The sequence below is a fragment of the Manacus candei genome, unplaced genomic scaffold (assembly GCF_025592945.1).
Source record: "Manacus candei isolate 608988 ecotype Guabito, Panama unplaced genomic scaffold, ASM2559294v1 h1tg000014l, whole genome shotgun sequence".
NCBI lineage: Eukaryota > Metazoa > Chordata > Aves > Passeriformes > Pipridae > Manacus > Manacus candei.
Window position 1 is genome coordinate 30,819,942 of NW_026138062.1, and position 21,265 is coordinate 30,841,206.

Below are 21,265 nucleotides of genomic sequence, written 5' to 3' on the forward strand. Positions count from 1 at the left end.
TCTACAGTAATGGTAGTCTCTCTCATTTCCTGTGAAATGTGTAGGGTATATAGAGTTTTGGTCACTTTTCCACAGCTTTACTATGCCTTTCTCAGCCCAGAAAGTCAACTACCTTGCTTTTAATCTAATACTATGGCTATAAAATGAAGATAAATGTTGTTTATGGATCAATCCCTATATCTTCATATAATGGAAGAAAATAATTTTATTTCCATTTCATTGAGATTCTGCTGCTGCGTGCACTGATTAAAATGACTTGCACAAACAATACAAAGGCAAAGCTCAATCCATATACTGTGTCTCAGTCCATATCTTAACCATAAGATGGATACAGAAACTGAATTTGAGTCAAATAAATTGTTTCAAACATTAAATAAAAAATTCTTTCCATAATGTCTCATAAAATGTTTTTTCAAAACACATCATTTGCCTTTTTATTACAAAACTCCCTCTGTAAGGACTTAATATCACATAGTATTAACTTTCCATAAAATAGTTTTATAGGATATTCTTTACTCCAAAGAGATAAAACAACTCACTCTGTGACAATGCTTATTCATCCACTTCACTTCTGATGTACTAAAAGCTTCTGTTTGAGTTTATTTTAGATTTCTTTCTTCCATTCAAAAATAAAGTAAGTATTTACTTTAACATTAAAAACACACTACTATTAATGTAATTCTTTTTTTACCTGGCTAATCTCTTCAGACATCTGGCCTTTGACCAAGAGTATTGTCAATACATCTAGTGTTTATATCCACTGGACATGTTATGTTAGCTCATGTAATATTTACTGCTTTGCCAGCTATCTTCATAGATCTACATTCTCTCATGAAAGCAGAACTGAACGTAGCATCCTGTTTATCTAGCCACTGAAATAGTCTGCTTATCTTGACTCTAATTCATGCAGTAGCGACTTAATCTGTTTATCTTTTTTTTTTTCCTGTAACGTACTGCACAAAATTTTAGGTGACTATAAAAGAATTATTGAACATGGCTTTATTTGGCTCTGGCTGAAAACTGACTGAGCTTTACCTGACTGCTTGCTTTTTTATTAAAAAACATCCACTGAACAACAACCTACAAGTAGGACATCTTAAGACGGTACTTTAAACTTAAAAATAAATCATAATTTCATCCAAATTTATAAACAGCTTTTCTTTGGTGTACTGATATTAAGAGCAGATATCCATAATAACAGAGTTCTCGCAGATTCAAACTACTGAAGTTTCACACAGTAAATGAACTTTTTATTTAAGAAAATTGTGTTCAATTGTGTGGCTTAAAATAAAAGAGAATTAAACTAGTTTTTATGCGGTAAAGATAGAAGTTTAAGTTACAGAAGCCAATATCATTTTTCCAGCAAGTGGCTCCTAATAAGCCCATAAACTCCATTCCACAGCATATACATTTTTGGAAGTATTAAGTGTGGTTGCCTTGAAATATTCACACTTGGATGTGCTCATTTGCATTATTACATTTAGAAGCCTTGGGGCTTTATCACTTCCTTTTCTTGAAATGGCACAGTAATAAGGAAAAGTGGTTATGCTTATCACCACCCATCAGTCAAATGCCTTCTATATTAACAAAACATAATTCTTTCCACTCTCTGAATGGGCGTGTGATGTTTCATACACATGTCAATATTAGTATTACTTTGCCTGGTGAAGAAATCATTTTATTTAACAGGATGTATGACTGGAAGTAAACGAGGAGAAATTCCCGTTTACACTTTAATGAGCAGGGACAATGCAGCATGTCAAAACCATGAGTTCACTATAATTTAGGAGGAAAAGTAATACAATTTTATACAAAAAAAACCATACCACATTTTAAGTGTGTTGAACTCCACAAAAAAACAGTGTACTGTAAGGGCTGCATACATATTTCCTGGACTAATGATTGATATCCTAGGTATTCTTCCAAAGGAAATCTCAGCAAAGAAGAAAATAAGCAGATCACCTGATGGTTTGATAGTGAAAAAATAATCTATGTATCTATGACAGCCTCTTTCATTAGCTTTTGATCCTGTCAAACAATAAATATAACCTTTAGCCTAGTGTATGTAATGAATAAAACTTGAACCTACACTGTCTAATCAAATGAGAGGTCCAATATATTTCACTGCTATGGCACCTTCCACAGCCATGGACCCTGGTTTTGAATCTAAAACTATCTATGTAAAACAAAAAAAAAAAGCCTTGATAAAGGAATTTTCAAACACTTCAAAGAAAAAGGTAGAGGAATTTTTAGACTAATACTTAAAAGTAATTTTTCTGAGAGAACAAGCGACATCTAGATGTAAAAATACCACAGTAAGGAGCACTACATTAAACCAGAATAAAATGGTATGGAAGGAAAGGACAAGTTACATGTTCAAGATGGCTTTGCAGAAATGTAAATATTTAAATTTGAGCTAAATGAAAAAAGGCATATGTTTTACTCTGTTACTGAGATCGTAAGCAAGCCAAACACATCTAATTTCATCTTCAAGAAACATATAAATTGCATTTGACTTGTATGGTCACTTATGAGTTGTGATATCCCAAAGGTAGTGTGTCATATTTTACAGAGAAAGCCTAGGAATCAAAGATTAAAAAAATTTAAAAGCATTGCTGTCAATTATCAGAACTGACATTGGAGTTTTGTATGAAATTTGAGCAATAATACACAAAATAATTATTTTTAGAAGTTAGATTTAGCACCTACATTTAACTACTTTAAACCAAGGAAACAAAGCATGATATGTGATTTCTCTTTTAATTCAATTCCTTTTGTGGGTTTCTACCACATATGCAATAGTGTTAGAATTCTAAATAATTTCAGAAGATGGTTTGAAGAGAATTAATTACTAAAAATCAACAACCGAGGCTTTGTGAAACAAAGAAGGGCAAATTTGCAGGGAGACAGGAGGTCAGGAACTGACGAAGGAGATTTTATCCATCAACAATTTAGCTGGAGGTTTGGATTTGCCATCAAACCTGCAGAAACATTTCTCTATTGCAGGGTAAAATCCGACAGAAGGAAGTGGCTCCTCATGGAAAGGATACTGTCTGTGACTCCCCCCAAGGTCTGGCTGCGACTTGATAGCACACCCTGGTTCAATAATGTGAACAATAAATCACTAACTCTTGCATTTAAACACCAGGCTACTCAGGATTCACCTCCCTAACAAGGAAAGAAAGGGCTCACTTACAGGACAATACTGAAAATTAAAACAGAATTGCCAGGGAAATACTTCAGATATGTTCTGATTTTGAATATTTTTACTGATAATGCAAAAATTGAAACAGGACGCAAGTAATGCATAACAGCCCAAGTGGACAAAGTAAGGTATTTCATACTAATTGGTCACTGCATTTTAAAATAAATCATTGATCTATTTTTCCTTTTAAAACTATGGTGAAATGAAATCTATCAGGTGTTACTATAATGAATACTGGAAAAAACAGACAATTACAACCCTTTTATCCTGAGAGATTCCACAACACTTTACAGATTTCACATGGGTTTTCTCACACATCCAGGGGATAAATGCAGCACAAATATTCCCAGAAATGAAAGAATATTTTCCTATACTAGTTCTGTGCAGGATTGTTTTCAGTGGTCAAAAACCTATCTTTTCCAGAGGAAACCACTGATAACTTTTGGTAAGAGAATGCAGTTATCAAATTGGGCAAGGAAAGGGGCACATTGCATGGATTCTTGATGAAAAGTAAATAGCCATGGACTTGATTTTACATGTCCTTTCAAGGACAGCACTAACTAAAGTGCAGTGATACTTAATAAGCTATACAAGCACTAATTCCATAATGAGTCTTTACTAACTCATGAGGAAAATCTATTTATTCAGCTATCACACTTCCTATAGCAATTATATGCTATAGTAGACTGCCATAAAAATTTGGATTCAGCCAAAACTAAGCACCTAGAGAAGCACTTATGAGACACTGTCTAATCTTGTTGCACTTCACCACACACAGTGCTATTAATACTTGCAAGTGAGTTTGAGAAATTTTGAAAAGTGCAAGGTTTATCACTCTGAACAACTCTGAACCAGCAATACTTTTATACATGCTAGGGAACAAGCAAGTGTAAAATAATCACAGGTGTTTATTTAAGTAATGTCTCTGTGGATCTTTTACTGTTCTTGGCACAGATTACAATAGTGTTAAAGGATTGAAACACACATTTGTGAAACATACCTAATATAGTGAAAGGTCAGAACTTTTACAAAACCTAAGGAAATTATCAGCCTATTTGTTTCTATCTGAGGCATACTGTGCATGTAGTGTAAATTCTGGGTTTATTTACTTATTCATTTATTTGTCTAAGAAAAAAGGGAGAAAAAACTTAGGTATCTTTATCTGCTATTATTCATTCAAGTCCTACTCAAATTATTTCGGATGTCTCACAAAGCAGGCTTCTGTGAATAGTTACAATACATGTGAAGGTACTGCAAGCATACTCTTTCTGACAGGGATGAGACTGTGACATATCCAGGACAGGATGTCTTCATTGCTCCCCAGGATGTGTGCTTTAAGGGAGAGGTGGAAAGAAATTCCAGACTTAAAGCAGAAGCCCCAGAAACATTAATGACTGACCAGTAGCAGAAGGGAAAGCATGGGCTGCAGCACAGGACTGCAGAACAGGCCTTGGGGGTCATTTTCTCGTCTCCAGTCTCACTCCTTAAGTCAGTGAGTCACAGTTTCCTGTGGTTTTGAGCCTCACTCAACTTGTACAAGGAACTTCTCCCTCCTGGTTGAGGAGCTGTGGCAAGAATGTAAAAAAGCTGTCGCACTCAAAAAACAGAAACCTCACACTGGGGATTTTGAAGGACTACCCACCTTCACTGGTAAGATAGTGCATACACTTAGTTGATAGGAACCAGGAATGATACTTCTCACAACTTAGTTTTAAGCCCTGTTTTTTGTCTTTATTTTAGCTGGCCAAAAGTAGAGCCCCTCTATAGGTTTCTGCTACACTTGGCCAGGAGAGACCTTCTCTCCAGTCTGTTGACACAACTAGAGTACCTAAGTCAGGTATAGACAACAATGTGATCCTATTAGAGAAAAAAATACTAGGTACTTTATCATTATAAAACACTAAAACCTGGTTGGAGGGAAAAAGCCCAAGAAATAAAAATAGGGACCAGATACTCCAGGATCTAAAATACAAAATATTTGTTTACTAAATAATTATTAAACCAAAAGGAAGTGCTGCTATTATATTAGTATTCTAGTCACTGCAAAATAAAGTGAAATATTAGTTTAAGCTTTTTATTTCCAAAGGATTAGCTTTTATAAACTCGGGGAGATAATTAGTGAGATTGAGTGGTCTGATGGAATCACGTTCCATAAATCAGAAGGTACGGAGGAGTACCTGGATTTGGAACCAGTAAAGTCAGAGACATGGAAGTACCATAATGCAGAGATTCACTACAAAGTCATTCTAAAATGGAAAGGTTCATTTCAGACTTTTATGAGTTTAAGACCTTACGCAACCAGACTATAAACATAAAACAAAATCTCTTCCTAAAAGGACTGGTTGACTGTTCTTTGACAAAATTGAAGCATACCTTTGAAAGATCTCTGAAGTTGCCTGGAAGGGTCAGGTCTAACTCTTCTGATTCATAGTTTGTTAAAACCCAAGGAAATACAGGGTATTGGTTCAGATCATTGTATGTTCGTCCTATTAAAAAGAAAGTTTTAAGAATTAGGAAACAGCGTCCACTTCTCCAGCTGGAAAACAATCTAGTGGTTACATTTGTTGCATCACATGTTCCCAGTTCCCACCACTTGACACAATCAGGTATAAATCTTCCAGACAAAAGCAGCCATTTAGATGTACTTATACTGAATCAGATGTCAACACAGAAATCAACATAATATAAAGAGCACAGTGTCTTTCAAGATCAGCTAAAACACACCATACGCCAATAAATGTTTTCTTTTTATATTTCCATTAAGATATTTTTATAGCATGACTGTAGAAATTTAAAAGAACTAGACTATTATTTTCCTAGCAACTTTATGCAGTATCAGAGCTGGCAAAGATTAAATGAGACTCCAAACAGCAAGGGACTAAATTTGAGGTTTTCAAATCTAGGTCTATCCCAGATAGGCCATATTAACCCATTATTCCCTGTGGTTCTTCTTCACTGAAGAAGTGGTGAGATTCCACTGCAACTGTGGAATCAAAGTGGTGAAAGCCATGTTTGCTTTAACACTATTTTGTAATCACTTTGAAAATAAAAAACATTTCTCCTCCCTAAAAGACAGTGCTGACCATCCCAGGCCACTCTTTTCAATCATGAAAGAAGCCTTGCTATCATCCCAGCAGCTCAATTGTTCAAAAACCACCTTTAGATACCATTTCAAAGAACAACCTGTAACTGCAATAAACTGAAAAATATGAATTTGTCACTAAGAAAAATGTGTTGGGAAAGGCAGCTATTTCTGTGCTCTCTGGTATTTAGTAGACTCTAACATTTTACTGATAAGACAAATGAAATTTCTTAGTACAGAACCATCCACCCTATGAAAATGGTGAGAACCACACAATATGCAACATGAGTCTTTAGAAGCAAAATCCGGTCATAAATACATATATGCGTGCGTGTGTGTGTGTGTGTGTGTGTGTGTGTGTGTGTGTCTGTTTATGTAATATAATTAGCAGACTGAAATAATCCAGGTTAACAATTCCCAGTCCTGCAGCAGATTTACAGCTCTGTTTTACTAACTGCTTCCTTGCAGATTCTGGACAGATTCCTGGGGTACAAAACCCAGCACAGGAAAACACAGGCTTCCTTGTTCTGAGTTGCAGTTGCAATTCTCCACAAAAATCATTTCTGCTTTAATGAAATGTGAAACTTTCACTGCTCTACAAACCCCTTATTTTTTCAATAGAAGTTGCTGAACAAAAAAGCATGTTTCTATTTTGTACATAGCTTCACTGAATACAGGAAAAGTGCATACTGTTAATAACTGTGTGTCCTCATTTTTACACTTTGAACACATAGATGTTCACAAGAATATAAAAAACAATGAGGTGCAAATGCGACTTTGATACAAATGCAGTGCCAGCACTGTGCACTACACACACAAAGATGGATAGAAACAAAACCACTCCTTTAATAACAGCAATGAATGAATGAATGAATGCAAAATGACTCTTAGACAGAACAAGAATGTACCAAACAACTAAACCAAGAAATATACCAGATTTTATCCATACAAGGGTGGAAAAGGAAAGATATTCTCTGGCAGAATATTAATTCTTTTAGATTTTAGGGAGAGCACTCTATGTGTCTTGAAGAAAGACAATTCTGCCTCATTTTCCACATACATCAAGTCGGAATATTATTTTCCTCTTTGGTAAGGGTTTAATTACAAATGTCTTGTAAAGTTTCTTGAGATTATCAAAGTTAGAGTTCTATAAAATATGGCCTCTATAAAACTATAGCTTCATACAATAAGAGTTTTTCTCACCATCAGAATCCTTAATTAACAGAGGAGTGTGCAAAAGCTTCCACAATAGAAAGACATTTGTGTTTATGTAGACAGCAGACTAAAAGAAATTCGAGATTTAGGAAGAGAATGACTGAGATGACTGTAGTCTATTACAAAGCATAAGCAAAAATAAAGATTCTTCAGAATCAAAACTTTAATGGAAAAGAGTTCAGAGTAGCAAAGATCTTCAACCGTAACCACTTTATAGAAACATTTGAAAAGGTGAGAACATCCTTTTGCAAAATTTTGAAAGGAAATGTAGGGTTATCCAAAATTAATTTTAATTTCAAAACTGAGATTTTTTCATATTGTATTTCATTTAGTTTTGATACTTATTTCATTTACTTCATATCAATTTAATTTCAATATTCAACCAAAAGATTTTGACTTTTTGTTCCCATTCCATATGGGAAAATCATAAATCTGTGATTAAGTCAAGAAAAAAAGCAATCCTGAGCCTAGCTGCTGTGAGTTCTTCTTTGCTGAGTGATTACTTATAGTATAGACATATGAAGAAAGTATCATGTGACATTAGCTCCATGTCAGAACACTGCAGTAACTCCTGTGTGCATTTTTTTACCCCACAATGAGAAATAATTTGAAGCGGTTTATCTCTCAGCTTAGGTAGGATAAGTGGCAAACAACAGAGCCTTTGTGATTATGTATTTGATAAATATAAGCATAGTCTTGTGAAAAAATAAACAAAATATTTTCTTCTCTCCTACTTCAATATTTATAAAACATGTTTTATTTATGAAGAGATTAACTACTAAGAATAGCTATTAATTTGTTTAATAAAAAAGTTAGTGATTTATTTTTATTAATAAAACAATTTTTTCTTAATATCAACAAATAAAATGGACTCAAGAACATGAACTATAAATTAAATTGTGAGAGGACACCAAACCTACATGGTAAGTTAAGACCATACATCTATACTTATCTGAGTGGAGGACAGTGATCTAGGCCTATAATGGGATTACAAGTCCATAGTTCTAAACATGCATAAATATCAGTGGTTTCACTTTATTAGGAATGCTGTTTTGATCAATTCTGGCTTCACAACTAATGATTTTCAGAATAAAGTCAGCAGATGAATATACTTAACCATCTCATCAATTGTCTGGTTCTTCCAGCAAGAATTATTTGGTTCTTTCTTTAGCTAAATAAATATAAAACATAAAACCTGTACCACTATCAGTAGGCTCTATACCTTTTCAGAAGCTTCAGATTTCCCTCAAGTAGGTTTACAGAGATTAATATTAAAGGCTGAATATTAAATATCGCAAGCCTGTGACACTAATCTATTTGAACAATAAAAATGAGGCATAGTAAATGAGATCTTATGTTTCTTCATAAAAAAAAAACCCACAAAAGTTTTTAATTAAACCATCCAATTTAATGTTTTTATATGGCACTTCAGTTTTGAAGGTAAAGCGAGCTAGAGACAGCTGACAAAGAAATTATAACTGCAATTCCTTGGTGAAAATGTTAATGACAGCAAAATATTGTTTAATTAGATGATTGCAGCATCTGGATTAACACTCTTTAAGAGCGATGTTCCTGTGCTTGTCTGCTTCTTCACACTTTACAGACATTTTGTCATCTCTAGGTCATTAGGAAAGAATTTTTAATGATTTTTCTAGAAGCAAGTAGTTCAAGTTACATCTAATTAGATGACAATAATAAGCCCAACACATGCAGTAGCTAAATATATACATAATTAACCAGTGAGGGCTTGTACATCACAGAGTAAAAAAGTGGAAAAAGCTAAACAGGTGAAAAAAAAGGGGGGAAGGGGAAGAAATTTATTACCTAACTGAAGATGTCATTTTTTTCCACAAACCTTTAAAAATAATATTCTTCCCACTACAAGAAATTGCTCACAAGAATTAAGGATGGAATTATTCTCCATTTCTTTTAAAAGCTGTGGTATATAGGATTTAAAAGACTTAAAATTCAAATAAATACAAATGCAATCACATATTTAATATACTACAATCTGAAAAGAAAAACTCAGCAGGAATCAGTTAAATACTGAGAAATAGACTTGAAAACTAGACTTCTAACTAAAAGAGTGAGCACTACAACCATATTACAAAATGACTTCTTGTTCCCACTATTCTTGATCCCTTTTGCCGTGGTGGGATTACTTCTAAGTGCTCTTTTCAATAAATAATCTTTTCAATAACCTTGTAACTGAGAATAGTAACAATTACTTGTTTCCTATATCACCCAGAGGGTTCAGTTGACACATATGCTGGTCCCATGCAGAAAGGACAATTAGCATAATCATAGCTGCTTCCAAGTCTTCAAAGTAAAAGGATCCCTGAGAAAGAAATACATAGGAGGAGGGGGAAGGTGGCCAGGAAGGCTTGTCTACACAACCAGGACAAAAACCAGGGGTAACATTGAGGCTGATTGATAAGCAGCAGAGTGCAGTGTTTACCTCTGGGATGAAAACATGATGAAATATGCTTGAGCCAGAAAAGAGGGCAAGAAAGAGGTGAAGAGCCTGGAAACAGAATAGGGAGGTGAGAAGATTGAAACTAGAGGGCCAGAGAAACAGGTTGAAACAAGACGCTATAGAGTTTTGAAGATGGAGAGCGATTTTGAACTGAAATTGCAATGAGACATCAGGCCAACCAACGCAAGTGAAAATAATCATATATACTTGGATAGGAAATAAACTAGAAAGAGAGATCTTTGAGAGCTGAAGTAGACAGTTATTAAGTCATGAGTACAGATCACAGTAGAAACAGTTAAACTAAAAATGAAATGTGGAAACATTTCAGATGCTGATGTAAAGATTAAAACAAAAGTCATGGAAAGATGGATATTTTCCAAAGGGACACTTTGGTATTTCAAACACGAAGAACATATAGGATAGGCAGGAGCCATTCTTGTCAGGATAAACATACCAGCAAAACGGGTAGAGATTTAAGAAGATATTCATATATTTATTTCAGTGGTTCTGTTGTTCAGAGTCCAACCAGTCTATGTAATTAACAGTATTAACAAGCAGGTAAAAGACTTCTTGTGGGAAAGGACCCATCTGCATGATGCCACAAACAAAAAAAATGAGCTGGTGTCAGAATCCTTAGTTCTGAACGTCTCTCTTGCAAGGCTACTGCTTCTTGAGTAATTTCAGAAAAGGATCACAAGAAAATGGGAGTGCTTTAATACTCTTTTGTAAGAACTAAATATTAAATAAACACCATTGTAAAAAAAAAAAAGGGAAACTACAAAGAATTAGCAAAAGATGCACTAAACCACGTTGTTAATGGACATCTACTAAGATGAGAAGGAAAAACAGTGAAGTGACCTTACTTATCATCTACTTACCAAGAGATAATCTACATTTTTTTGAAGTGTCAAACCTCCATATTTCTGACTAAGTTACAGCTCAGATATGCTGAATAAGTCAGTAGGAGTTAAATGGTGACATAAATAAAAAAAATTTGATGCATATATTTCTCAATAGCTAAGAACAATAATATTGTTAGAGAATAAGATGCTGCTTAAATAAACAGTTATATTCCAAAACTAGGTCATCGTTGCCTACATGAACAATTACTGGCAAAGAACTTGCAATTTTTAAGAAAATATTTCTTATGGAATCTCATTACAAAAGAGTATAATTAAAAATGTATTTGGAAACTGGATTTCCAAGAAGAAAAAAAAGAAAATACACGTCTTCACTTAGGAAAAGAGGTCACAAGCATACTCTGTATTCTATCTTTGCATACAAAATAGAAATTTCTGTATTTTCTTCTGACTGCTGAGGGTCCTGTGTACAGTGCATATAAGAATTTGTGCCTGTTTAATATAGATGTACATGGATAGTTATCAAAACAGTGTATATAACTCTTATCAAAACTAGGGCAACAAGTACTAGAGGTACTTTGCTTCCAGTACTGTATTTCTGATAGAGTTATTAGTTTTTCTAGTGCTTCATCAGAAAACATCTATTTCTTGTAAAGGGAATATTTTTGAGGAATGCTTTTCAACAGAAGACTTACAGAAAATACAGGCACAGCTGTAAAAGCAGCAGTGTCATTCAGGCTGCCTGTAGTTTCCCAAATCTCAGGCTGTGGTGGTACTATGCCATGCAATAGTGGAGCAATCGGCTTGGGGATGTGAGAACTTTTAGGCTGTCTAACACATATTTAGGTTTTGAAGCTTTCTTCCCTATGATTGGACTTGGAGCTCAGGTGCACTCCATTGTGGGTGGGTTTCTGGTTTGCCAGGAGCTTTATGATGAGATTCTTTGCAATGCTCCCAAGTTCTTAATGAGTTTTTGGAAGTCAGCTACCTAGATGAAGTACAGACTTCATTAGAATAGAAAACTAGATTGATCTTCCAAAAAAATAACTTGAGGGGATTTTTGCTTCTGTCAAAAAGTCAGACAACTTTGGGGTTTGTTCCAAACTGCAATAAAAAGTTTGTTGTCATGTCTAGAATTGCCTGTTGGGTTTCAGTCAGTCTGGTGTGTGTCATTGGCAGGGAGTTCAGCTATCGAGGATAAATTTGATTATAATTAAAAAAAAAAAATCACGTACTGCTGAAAGATTTTATAAGATGGTAGGTAATGCTGTGAAATGAGCAATAGAGCTTATACAGTTAACTATGAGATTACATGAATCTATGAGATTTACCAGTATAAGACTAATACACATAAATTTGCTAGAAATTAAATGCTTTGAGTCAGAGAGAGACACTCCAAAGGTAGTGACCAATCTACTTTTCCAAATACAACACAAACTCATGAATATACACCAAAAACAACAAATAGTCAGTAATCCTTCAAACTTCGGCCATAGCAGGTGGTACCTAGAATGGGAATGTCAAGTCATCCTGTTGTAAGGCAGATGAATGCTACCAGATGACTTAAGAGAAACTTGTCTTGTACAACCACCCAAAGTGTTTGGCTATAAAACATGCCCAGCAGTATTAGTATTAAACAAAAGGTCAAAAAACATTTCTTTTGAGATCTCTGAGATACTCTGAAGGAATCTCTCCAGACTGAACTTTGTTTACTGATGAATACTTTAGTGTGTCACTGCAATTCCTAATTGACTTCAGACATAATGGTGTCTTCTAGGTTTGGATGTTTTGGTGATGTACCTAAAAGTAAATGACCTTGAAATTTTAAACTGATTAAAAATGAAAAATTTATAAAAAATTGGCTCAGCTCTTGTGTACTGTCATTTAAAGAGTTTAGTCTCACTGCTTACAGAAAAAATGAATACATAAAAAGGAAATTACAAGCAAAGGACTTTTCTGTTGTTATTGTATTGGACAAGGACTGAGAGGACCTAGGCTACCTTCCTAGCTCTCCAGAAAAATCCTCCAAGTCTGGGTGAGGCAGTCAGAGAGCTTGCAAGGCTCTGCCTGTACTTCCTCACCACCAGAAGGGCAGCTGATGTTAAAGAGCCATGAAGCAGCTGGAGACAGGCCAATGTCCAGAGTCAGGATAGCAGCATTCTCATGGCACTGTGCCAGAGGCAATAAACGCTCAGCAAGGCTCCTTCCTCCAGCAGAGAACTGCGGAACTGTAGCTATAATGCTTGGGAACCAAGCTGGTGAGCCTTCATTGGACTTCACCATATGGACTTTCCAACCCAGATGTCCAGTAGTTTCAGGGACTCTGCTTTTTGCTTCACTGCATAAGGTAAACATGCCCTCAGATTTCCAATTGTTCAGTAGTAGCACTTCTGTACCACATCGGGATAATTTGATGACACATTTATTAATATCTATAAGACTGGATATATGGAAGATGACTACCATGCACAGCAGCAAAAGCCTAAAGGTTCAAAGCAAGCGAATTTGACAGCTCCTGAATTCTGCCACTGCCCTACTGGGCAGAATGCAGTGACTGTCCTTAGACTAGTCAGTGTAACGAGTGCTACTTTTAGGTTTCACACTGACATGTATCTTATATCTGGCCTGAGGATAACCTTGAGCATAAAAGTCAGGACCAAGTAAAGATGAGAATTGTAACACTGGAGTACAAAGTGATGCCTGGTGGAATTTAATTTGGGTTTCAAATTAAAGCTCACTGAAGTGAAATGTCTGAGGAAGGCTCTCCACGGGCAGGTTTATAAGCAGCATGTGTGCTACAGGCAGGAATCATAATAGTAGACAACCTCCTGGAAATTTTTGTATATGGTCTAAAAAACATTTTTACATTTAAAATTACCATAGGAGAGAATACATAGAAAAGGGAAAGGTGAAAGGAATAATATCATTGTGAATGTTTAATTAATGACAATTGCCAGAAAAGCTCTTCTTTTGCCAATAACAAATGGATGTCTACGGCAGTTATTTCTCATTTTAAATACCTAATCTGATATTATACTTCAGCTCAAAGAACTAAATGAGAAAAGATGCTGTAATCTAATCATACCACAATCCAGGTGACATCTGTACTAGGCAGAATACTGTTGTTATTCTGCTGTCTAGTTGCTGTTGCAGAGAATGATGAAGTAGTGAAATTACATTTTCCCATTATTATTTCCAGACACTCTCTGGCAATGGTTTGTTGACTCTAATAAAGCTTCAGACAAAACTGTCAGCAGAGGAAATGGCAGAAGGGGAGCAAGGAACAGCCTCCACAGCAACACATGAATCTAAAGTCTCAGTGATAGGTTGTGCATTTTCTGATAAAATTTAATGTGTGTGTTTCCGAATCTATCACAAAGCTGCAGCTGAATTCTAGAGAGATAAATGTATTCTATCAAGTCACGGTGCTTAAGACTTTGACAAACAAATGCATTATGAAGGATTAAATCGTCAGAAGCCTTACCTGCTATAGTATTGAGGAACATCAAGTATTCAAAGTTAGATATCTCCCGTCTCTGCCAGCGCTGAGTCATGTTGGAGGATTTATAAAGCTGTCGGGGTGTGGCCAGAGAGATTCTCCTAGGAAATACATTTAAAGAATTATTTTTTTAAGAGTCATCTTAAATGTTACGATGTAGGGTAACATAATGAGTGTGATTAATTTCAGATTCTCTCAGAGGCTTTTTTATGTCAAGAAGATACTATTACCTTATTTGAGAAATGGATAAAATTAGGAACTATATTTTATTTTACCACTACTACAGCATTGTAATAAATCAGAATAATATGTTGTGTTTTATTTTATTCTGAATCTGGTTAAAAGACTGGGAGTAAAAGAACTGCAGACCTCCTGGTGCCTGGCTTGTCTAGCAGGAAGAAAAGAGGAATACCAATTTCCTGTTTCAAAGGTATATATTGAGATAAGTTCATTAAGGTGAGTGAGTGATAGATTAAAGTGCCATATATTTCCATCACATGGGTTGAAGATATTTATTACACAATTTGTGCACCTCTTCTCTGGTCAGCTAACCATGATTCTTTCTTATATCCCAGTAAGCTTCAAGACTTCAATTTATAGCCTGGTTTCTGAAAGAAACAGGGTTTACTCAGTTATCTGCTCACCTGTTCATCTGTCTCTCCATAATGACTTCTGAATTGTATTTAATTCAAATTAGAAAGAGGAGCAGAAGCTTTTAAGATAATTTCCACACATTTTCTAAAACTTTCATGACTGGATAAGGGAGAGAGAATCAAACTACATGCCAAGGAAAAGAAAATCAGAAAACTTAAGCTCTTCTGCATTCAATTTGTCAACATCACAATAACCAAATACCATACACCAAGTTCTAAATTACCCATTGTATATACTGTCCCTGGTTGGTAAAATATAGGGGACTAGAGTCAGTCTAGACTAATGTATTAAAGAAAACAATCTGCAAAAAGTAGAAACAGGCTCATTGCTCTCAACTCATTTCTAGAGAGAATAGTTCTTGCCTGAAAAAAAAGACAAGAAAAATCTTTGGAAGGAGAAAATATCCTCAGATACATTTTTTTTACAGAAATTTAGATCTTGTAAGTGTATCAAAATAAGGAAAATGTTTATACCTCTTAAAAATAACAACAACAAAGAGGGTTTCCAATGTGTAGTCTGAATTTGTTGAATTTAAAGAATATATCTAGTAGCACTTCTATAGCTTGTCAAGAGTAAACAGGGACACAATGCTTCAGCTTTTAGTTGCACACTAAGCACACTAATTGTACTTTTTCTAGACTCTGAATGCTGAGTATTTTCTTAAAGTTATATGCAAATTGTCAAATTGGGCAGAGTTTACAAAACTGTGAACCATCTACTTCTAAAGATACATGTACATACTTCTATATATGCACTAAACTCTACTTCCAGAGAAATTATGAGTATTGGTATGTGATTGGCGTGTACAGGCACAATTTTGTGTCTAAATTGCAAGTGGCCAGGTTATCAATGTCTGCCATACTTCAGGTTACAAATAGGGCATACAGAAATGACCCTGCAAGTGTATTTACCCAAATAGCAGGACATAGGGTCTTGCCACATTGACTAGCCTTATGACTCTAGGATGCCAAAGGTAAATACACTTTACTAGTACACAGGAGGCAATACAAAATGTTTTAGTTATTTCTATTACACTTCTTATGAAACAAGTATCTAAAGAAATATTGGAATGTAATCATATTTTATATTGCATTTTATAGATTAACAATTAGTTTTACAGTGGAACTCTCAAAGACATATTGTTCCCAGAAAATTTTGGCTAACACTACACACAAATTAGTCAACACAGAAAATAAAAATACTAAGGAGCTCATTAAATTTACAAAGCATTTCTGTCACCAACTTTGTGTTCCACCCATTCCATCAGTACAGCTTAGTAGCTGCTTTTAGACTTTATTCACAGTCTTCTAGGGAGTCTCAAAAATCTATAAACTGTCAAGTGCTGGACTTCACATTTGAATACCTGATTTGAGTACACTCTACAGAAAATCAAAATATACTAAAACACATCCTTATTTACTCCATATCTAAGGTGTTTGAAAGATTCACAGTTATTTCAGCAAAGACTGGAAAAAATTATGCACAATAAATTGGTTCCACGCCTGCTTGTTTCAGCTAACACAGGAAGACCCACTGTTTTCTGTTTTGCTAAATCCACCCAACTTTGATCAAACTATTTCTCAGAAATGAATGTGCTTCCTTTGCTTCTAGAGAACCATGAAACATCTACTCAAAATGGAAACTGCAGAAGACTCTGAAGTACAATGGAATGATCCAATTTTTCAAGTTTTATATGTTTAAATGTGTTTAGAAAAAATTTCATGCCATTTTGTTGAGGGAAGGGATGTTATATATTCCATATGTGGAGTACGACACAACTCTTTTCACAGTCACTTTTAATTTAGTAAGCTGATATTGAATATAGTTATGGCAACTCTCAAAATACATTTTTTGCAGCAAAAAGTTCATAATTTGAATTTCTTAGCTTTAATAACTGGAGCTATGGTTTTCTCTAATGCATTAACAGCTCACAGAATTTCAGTGAAGGTGCCAGCATATGTTTAGTGGTGAAGTAAGATACTGTATCTTTTACCAATTCTTTGATCTCTGTACACTTACAAAACCATCAGGCAGCTCACAGTTGGTTTCTAAACTTGGTGTTATCCTTAAAAAAAAAGGCATCAGTAAATTACACCTGAGGTGTTAAAACCCTCAAAAGTAGTCTGATAACAGCATGGTAAAAATGTGGATACTACCCTACCTATGTAGAATCACATGGACCTGCAGAAGTAAGTTAAAAGGCACAGCACTGTCTGCTCAGTTGTATCATTTGTCAAAGTCATAAGGAAACTACAATCAGTGTAATGTGTTTCAGGAACATTTAAAATGCATTTATCAAAGACAGACTAATTTGATTACCAAATCAGACTGAATCCTTCAACATGTGGCTGATTTTAAGGATGTAATTCTTTGTAACATTAGGCACAGGCTTGAACACTTTGTTGAATCAAAGCATTAGACAGGCTGCTGGAAAAGGTAGCAAAGTGGCAAAGTGGAGACTTGCTCAGAACAGCAGGTCTGTAAGGTTTCAGGAAGACATACCAATTCACCTGCTTCAAATACTTTGTGCCATTAGTGCATAAACATTGCTATTTCCTTCTACTTCATCTACTGCATCTTTGTTAATTGTAGGATTTCACAAGGAAAACTGAAATGCACTTGAAGTCAATTGTACTACATTAAAAGTAATTTATTTCTTCAGAATCTTTTCATCACTAATACAAGTCTTTATGGTACTGTATTTAACTTAAAATGACATGTTTATCAGAGTAATATCAGAGAGGAAATATTACTTACATAAATAAAACTTAAGAAATTAAGCAAAACAACCAGAAAGATCTGCTTTTGTTGAAATAAAGTACAGCCTAAGCTGGAAAATTGGTGATAAAAAAGGCATTTTAGCATAGTAGCTCCTTTTGATTACTCAGCAAAATTTCTCCCTCTCTTAGTTATACAAACAAGCATAATTTTAAAAATTAGCATGCCAGAGCCAACATATTCATAGGAAGGGAAACTATATTCTAACATCAACAAAAGATTAGATTAACTACAGAGCAGTTATAGAGCCAGATTTCCTCTCAATTATTCCACTGCAATCCTAGTGAAGATAATAATGGTATGTAGACAGGGAAAAAAAAAAAAGAAAAAAACCATGATTACAGGGTCTTTATTGTGCATAAATCATACCATGATTACACAAAAAAAAAAAGAAAGAAAAACAACTTCACTGCCATATGCCAGATCTATTCTGAAGGCTAGCAAGCCCATTTTCTATTCAAATTGAACTTTAATCAAAAAGGTATGGAAATAACTGCATATTATATTGAAGCTGAAACTTTTCTAAATAATTATATATCAACAAACTTTTTCAGACAATTATTCACTGAATAATGCACAAAGGATATGAATTTCAAAAGTAAAAAATGTCACTGTAGATAAGAAATTCTGATTGAGAAATTTGCATTTTGTTTGTGCTAGAACATGTGGCCATTTCTGTTTCAGAAAAGAACACTATTACTTTCCACATAGAGACAGCAATTCCTTTAGCTTGAGTATATGGAAGAACAATGCAAATATTAACAAGATGCGCTTTCCAAATAAATGCCCCAAATTCTCCTTGATCTCAATGAAAACTTGAGAAATCTGGCAGTTTGCCTAAAAGCTTCAGCACATTCAGGAGATCAAGCCTTAGGTACCATGAGACTCTCCAGCTCATGACAGGGAATGATGTTCAGCTGGGAATGAAATAGTTCTCCAGTTCTAAAAATGCTTTGACACTTCAAAGTATTTCCACATTTTGCAGTGGGATAAAACAAGGACAATGTGAAGTCTTAGTTTGTAGGAAATGACTTCAAGAAAGAGAAAGATACACCCCAGACATTACACTGATGAGCAAGTCACTGGCTTTTGACCAAATCAAGCCAAATGGATGTCTGAACCCAAAGCACCATATTTTGTGAATTTCCTGCTGCTTCCTCTCTCCCTTATATTTATTTATTCTTGTTTCATTTTGACCAGAAGTTAATCCTGAACCTAAAAATTTTTTCACCACATTTCTGCTGATACACCCTCAAAAACAATTTTGGGTCCAAACAGATATTTCTAAACAAAAAAACCCTAAACAACAAAAAAACAAATAAAAAAAAAAAGTCAGGTGGGAAATTTTCCCCCTCCGACTAAGTGAAGTACACATGAAGATCATCTTACATATCACTGAAATAGAAATACATTTATAATATAGGATTTCAAAATTTCCAGCCTTATTTCTGGTCATAGGCTGATTTGATATTGATGTTGAAAATCTCTAAGACTGATCCTTAGTTGGTCTTTCTAAAATATCTCTCCTTCTTAATTTTGGAAACAGAAGAAGAATAATGCATTACTAATGTATAGAAGCAATTTGGAAGTTGCAAAATAACCACTATGCTGATAAGCAGTTAAGTAAAATACACACACATTCATACAGAAAAAATTAATTTACATTCAGCAAACACAAAACCTAGTCAAGTTTAGTTCCACATCCTGTATAACAATCAAAGCAAGGATGAACATTTACCTATAAATTTATAAAATCTGACTGGAAACCAGACTTTGAAGAGATAAGGTGTAAGTTTTTTCACTGGAAGGTACTTATTTCCTGTAATTGGAAAAAAAATAATCTAATAATCTAATTTAAAATAATTTTACTTCTATCCCATACTAATAGGCCATATAGCAAGTAAAGTTTATCAAAGTAACCTTAAGAAGGAGAAAATCTAGAGTTTCATGGTAGGAATAATGTTCTAGGGTTGACATTCAAAAAACATCAACTTTATAAAATAATAAACACAAAATATACTAATTATTTTAATTAAATTACCTGGCTTGTGGCAAACCATAGCTGGTTCCTACTCCAACACGTGGTAAGCTGTACACGACTTTTTTCACTGTTGCTTGGTCAGGAAAATTAAACATAACAGAAGCTAAATGAAGAAAAGAAAATATGGTATAGGAAAACATTTGCAGAATGTCTGTTTCTCCATCTGCATATATTTTTCAAATGCTCTGATTTCTGTATGGGGAGAGAAGTCAGTTCCACTTTTATCCTCCTGGGGATCCAAGGTACAACAGAAATTCCTGCTGTACTTTATAACTGTGTATAGTTAGCTGGTTAACGTTTTGGCATTAGCTCTCCCATTTTGCAGAAGATCTGAGTGTTGTTTATTTCAGAGGAACCACAGCTTACTATTAACCCATATAGCCTCTTATCAGGCTGAGAAGTTGTCCAGTAGTTGGCACAGCATTTGGTCTTCTAACTGGTGCATTAAAACACACGGGGCCAAGGAATTGTTTAATTCCCTCCCCGGTTGAAATTAAAACTTACATCAAAGTTCCTCAGGGCAAAAGACCACTGACACACCTCACCAGCCACTCACCACCCACCAACCATTCATAGTAGCACATACAGAAAACTGAGTGGATCTATTTATTTATCATTTGGTACTTTTTTACTTTAACTCAGTTTATAATTAGAAAAGGAATTATCCCTTTATATTTTTCACTAAAATAATTATGGAAATTGAGAAGAGGGGTGAGACAATAGAAAAAGCAAGTTTCCTATCAAACATCTGAAGAATTTACCAATTGCAATGATGTGGTTTTGCAAATAAATTTCCCTGCTGCAGAGAAAAGAGTGAGATTGATCTATGTGATTGATTTTAACACAATTTGCACTGAATATATGCAAGAATAAGCATTATTGAACAGATCTAAGCACTTTATCGGAGGAAGCACAGAGTTTAAATTCTAAGATAATAAATAATTAGCACAATTTTATGCAACAAATATAACTACGACCTACTTCTGTTTGCCATAAACACTTCCAAAGCTGTGTTCTGGAGAAGATAACGTCTTGAAAAGACAGCCCGAATCTCGCTGAACATCCATTTTCCATGGAGGCCTTCAGTATAGGCGAGGACCTTTAAAGAAAGTCGAGGTGACAGCTATTAGCTGGATTTTTCAACAAAATATTGTGTAAGAACACAGGAAATTTTACCCATCCATGAAGCACAGTTAAGTTAATCACATCTCTTTAACACTTAAAACCCATGAGTTAAAACATGAACTTAAATGCTTTTAAGAAATACAATGAAGTATACCTGTTGTTAGAAGAATATTAGTAAGTACCATAACTTGATATTCCTAAAACTATTTCTCATAAGTCACATCAACTTCTTTTCCTCAAAAAAAACCCCAAACCCAACCTCTACAGGCAAGCACAGGGAAATGGACACAGTTGCAATCATGCTTAGCTGTATTTTCTTCCAACAGTGTG

At 34.7% G+C, this 21,265-nt stretch overlaps 1 protein-coding gene across 9 annotated transcripts in view; it reads right to left on the reverse strand.

Moving 5' to 3' along the window:
* The window catches only part of NBEA (neurobeachin), a 473,668-nt gene that overhangs the window by 82,518 nt on the left and 369,885 nt on the right, over positions 1-21,265 (reverse strand). For all 9 annotated transcript variants that reach the window (XM_051778818.1, XM_051778819.1, XM_051778828.1 and 6 more), the window contains 4 exons: positions 20,792-20,909; positions 19,811-19,913; positions 14,323-14,438; positions 5,579-5,691 (listed from right to left, as the gene is read on the reverse strand). In XM_051778818.1, coding sequence (XP_051634778.1) covers positions 5,579-5,691; positions 14,323-14,438; positions 19,811-19,913; positions 20,792-20,909 — 450 coding nt within the window. The remainder of the gene's footprint in view (positions 1-5,578; positions 5,692-14,322; positions 14,439-19,810; positions 19,914-20,791; positions 20,910-21,265) is intronic.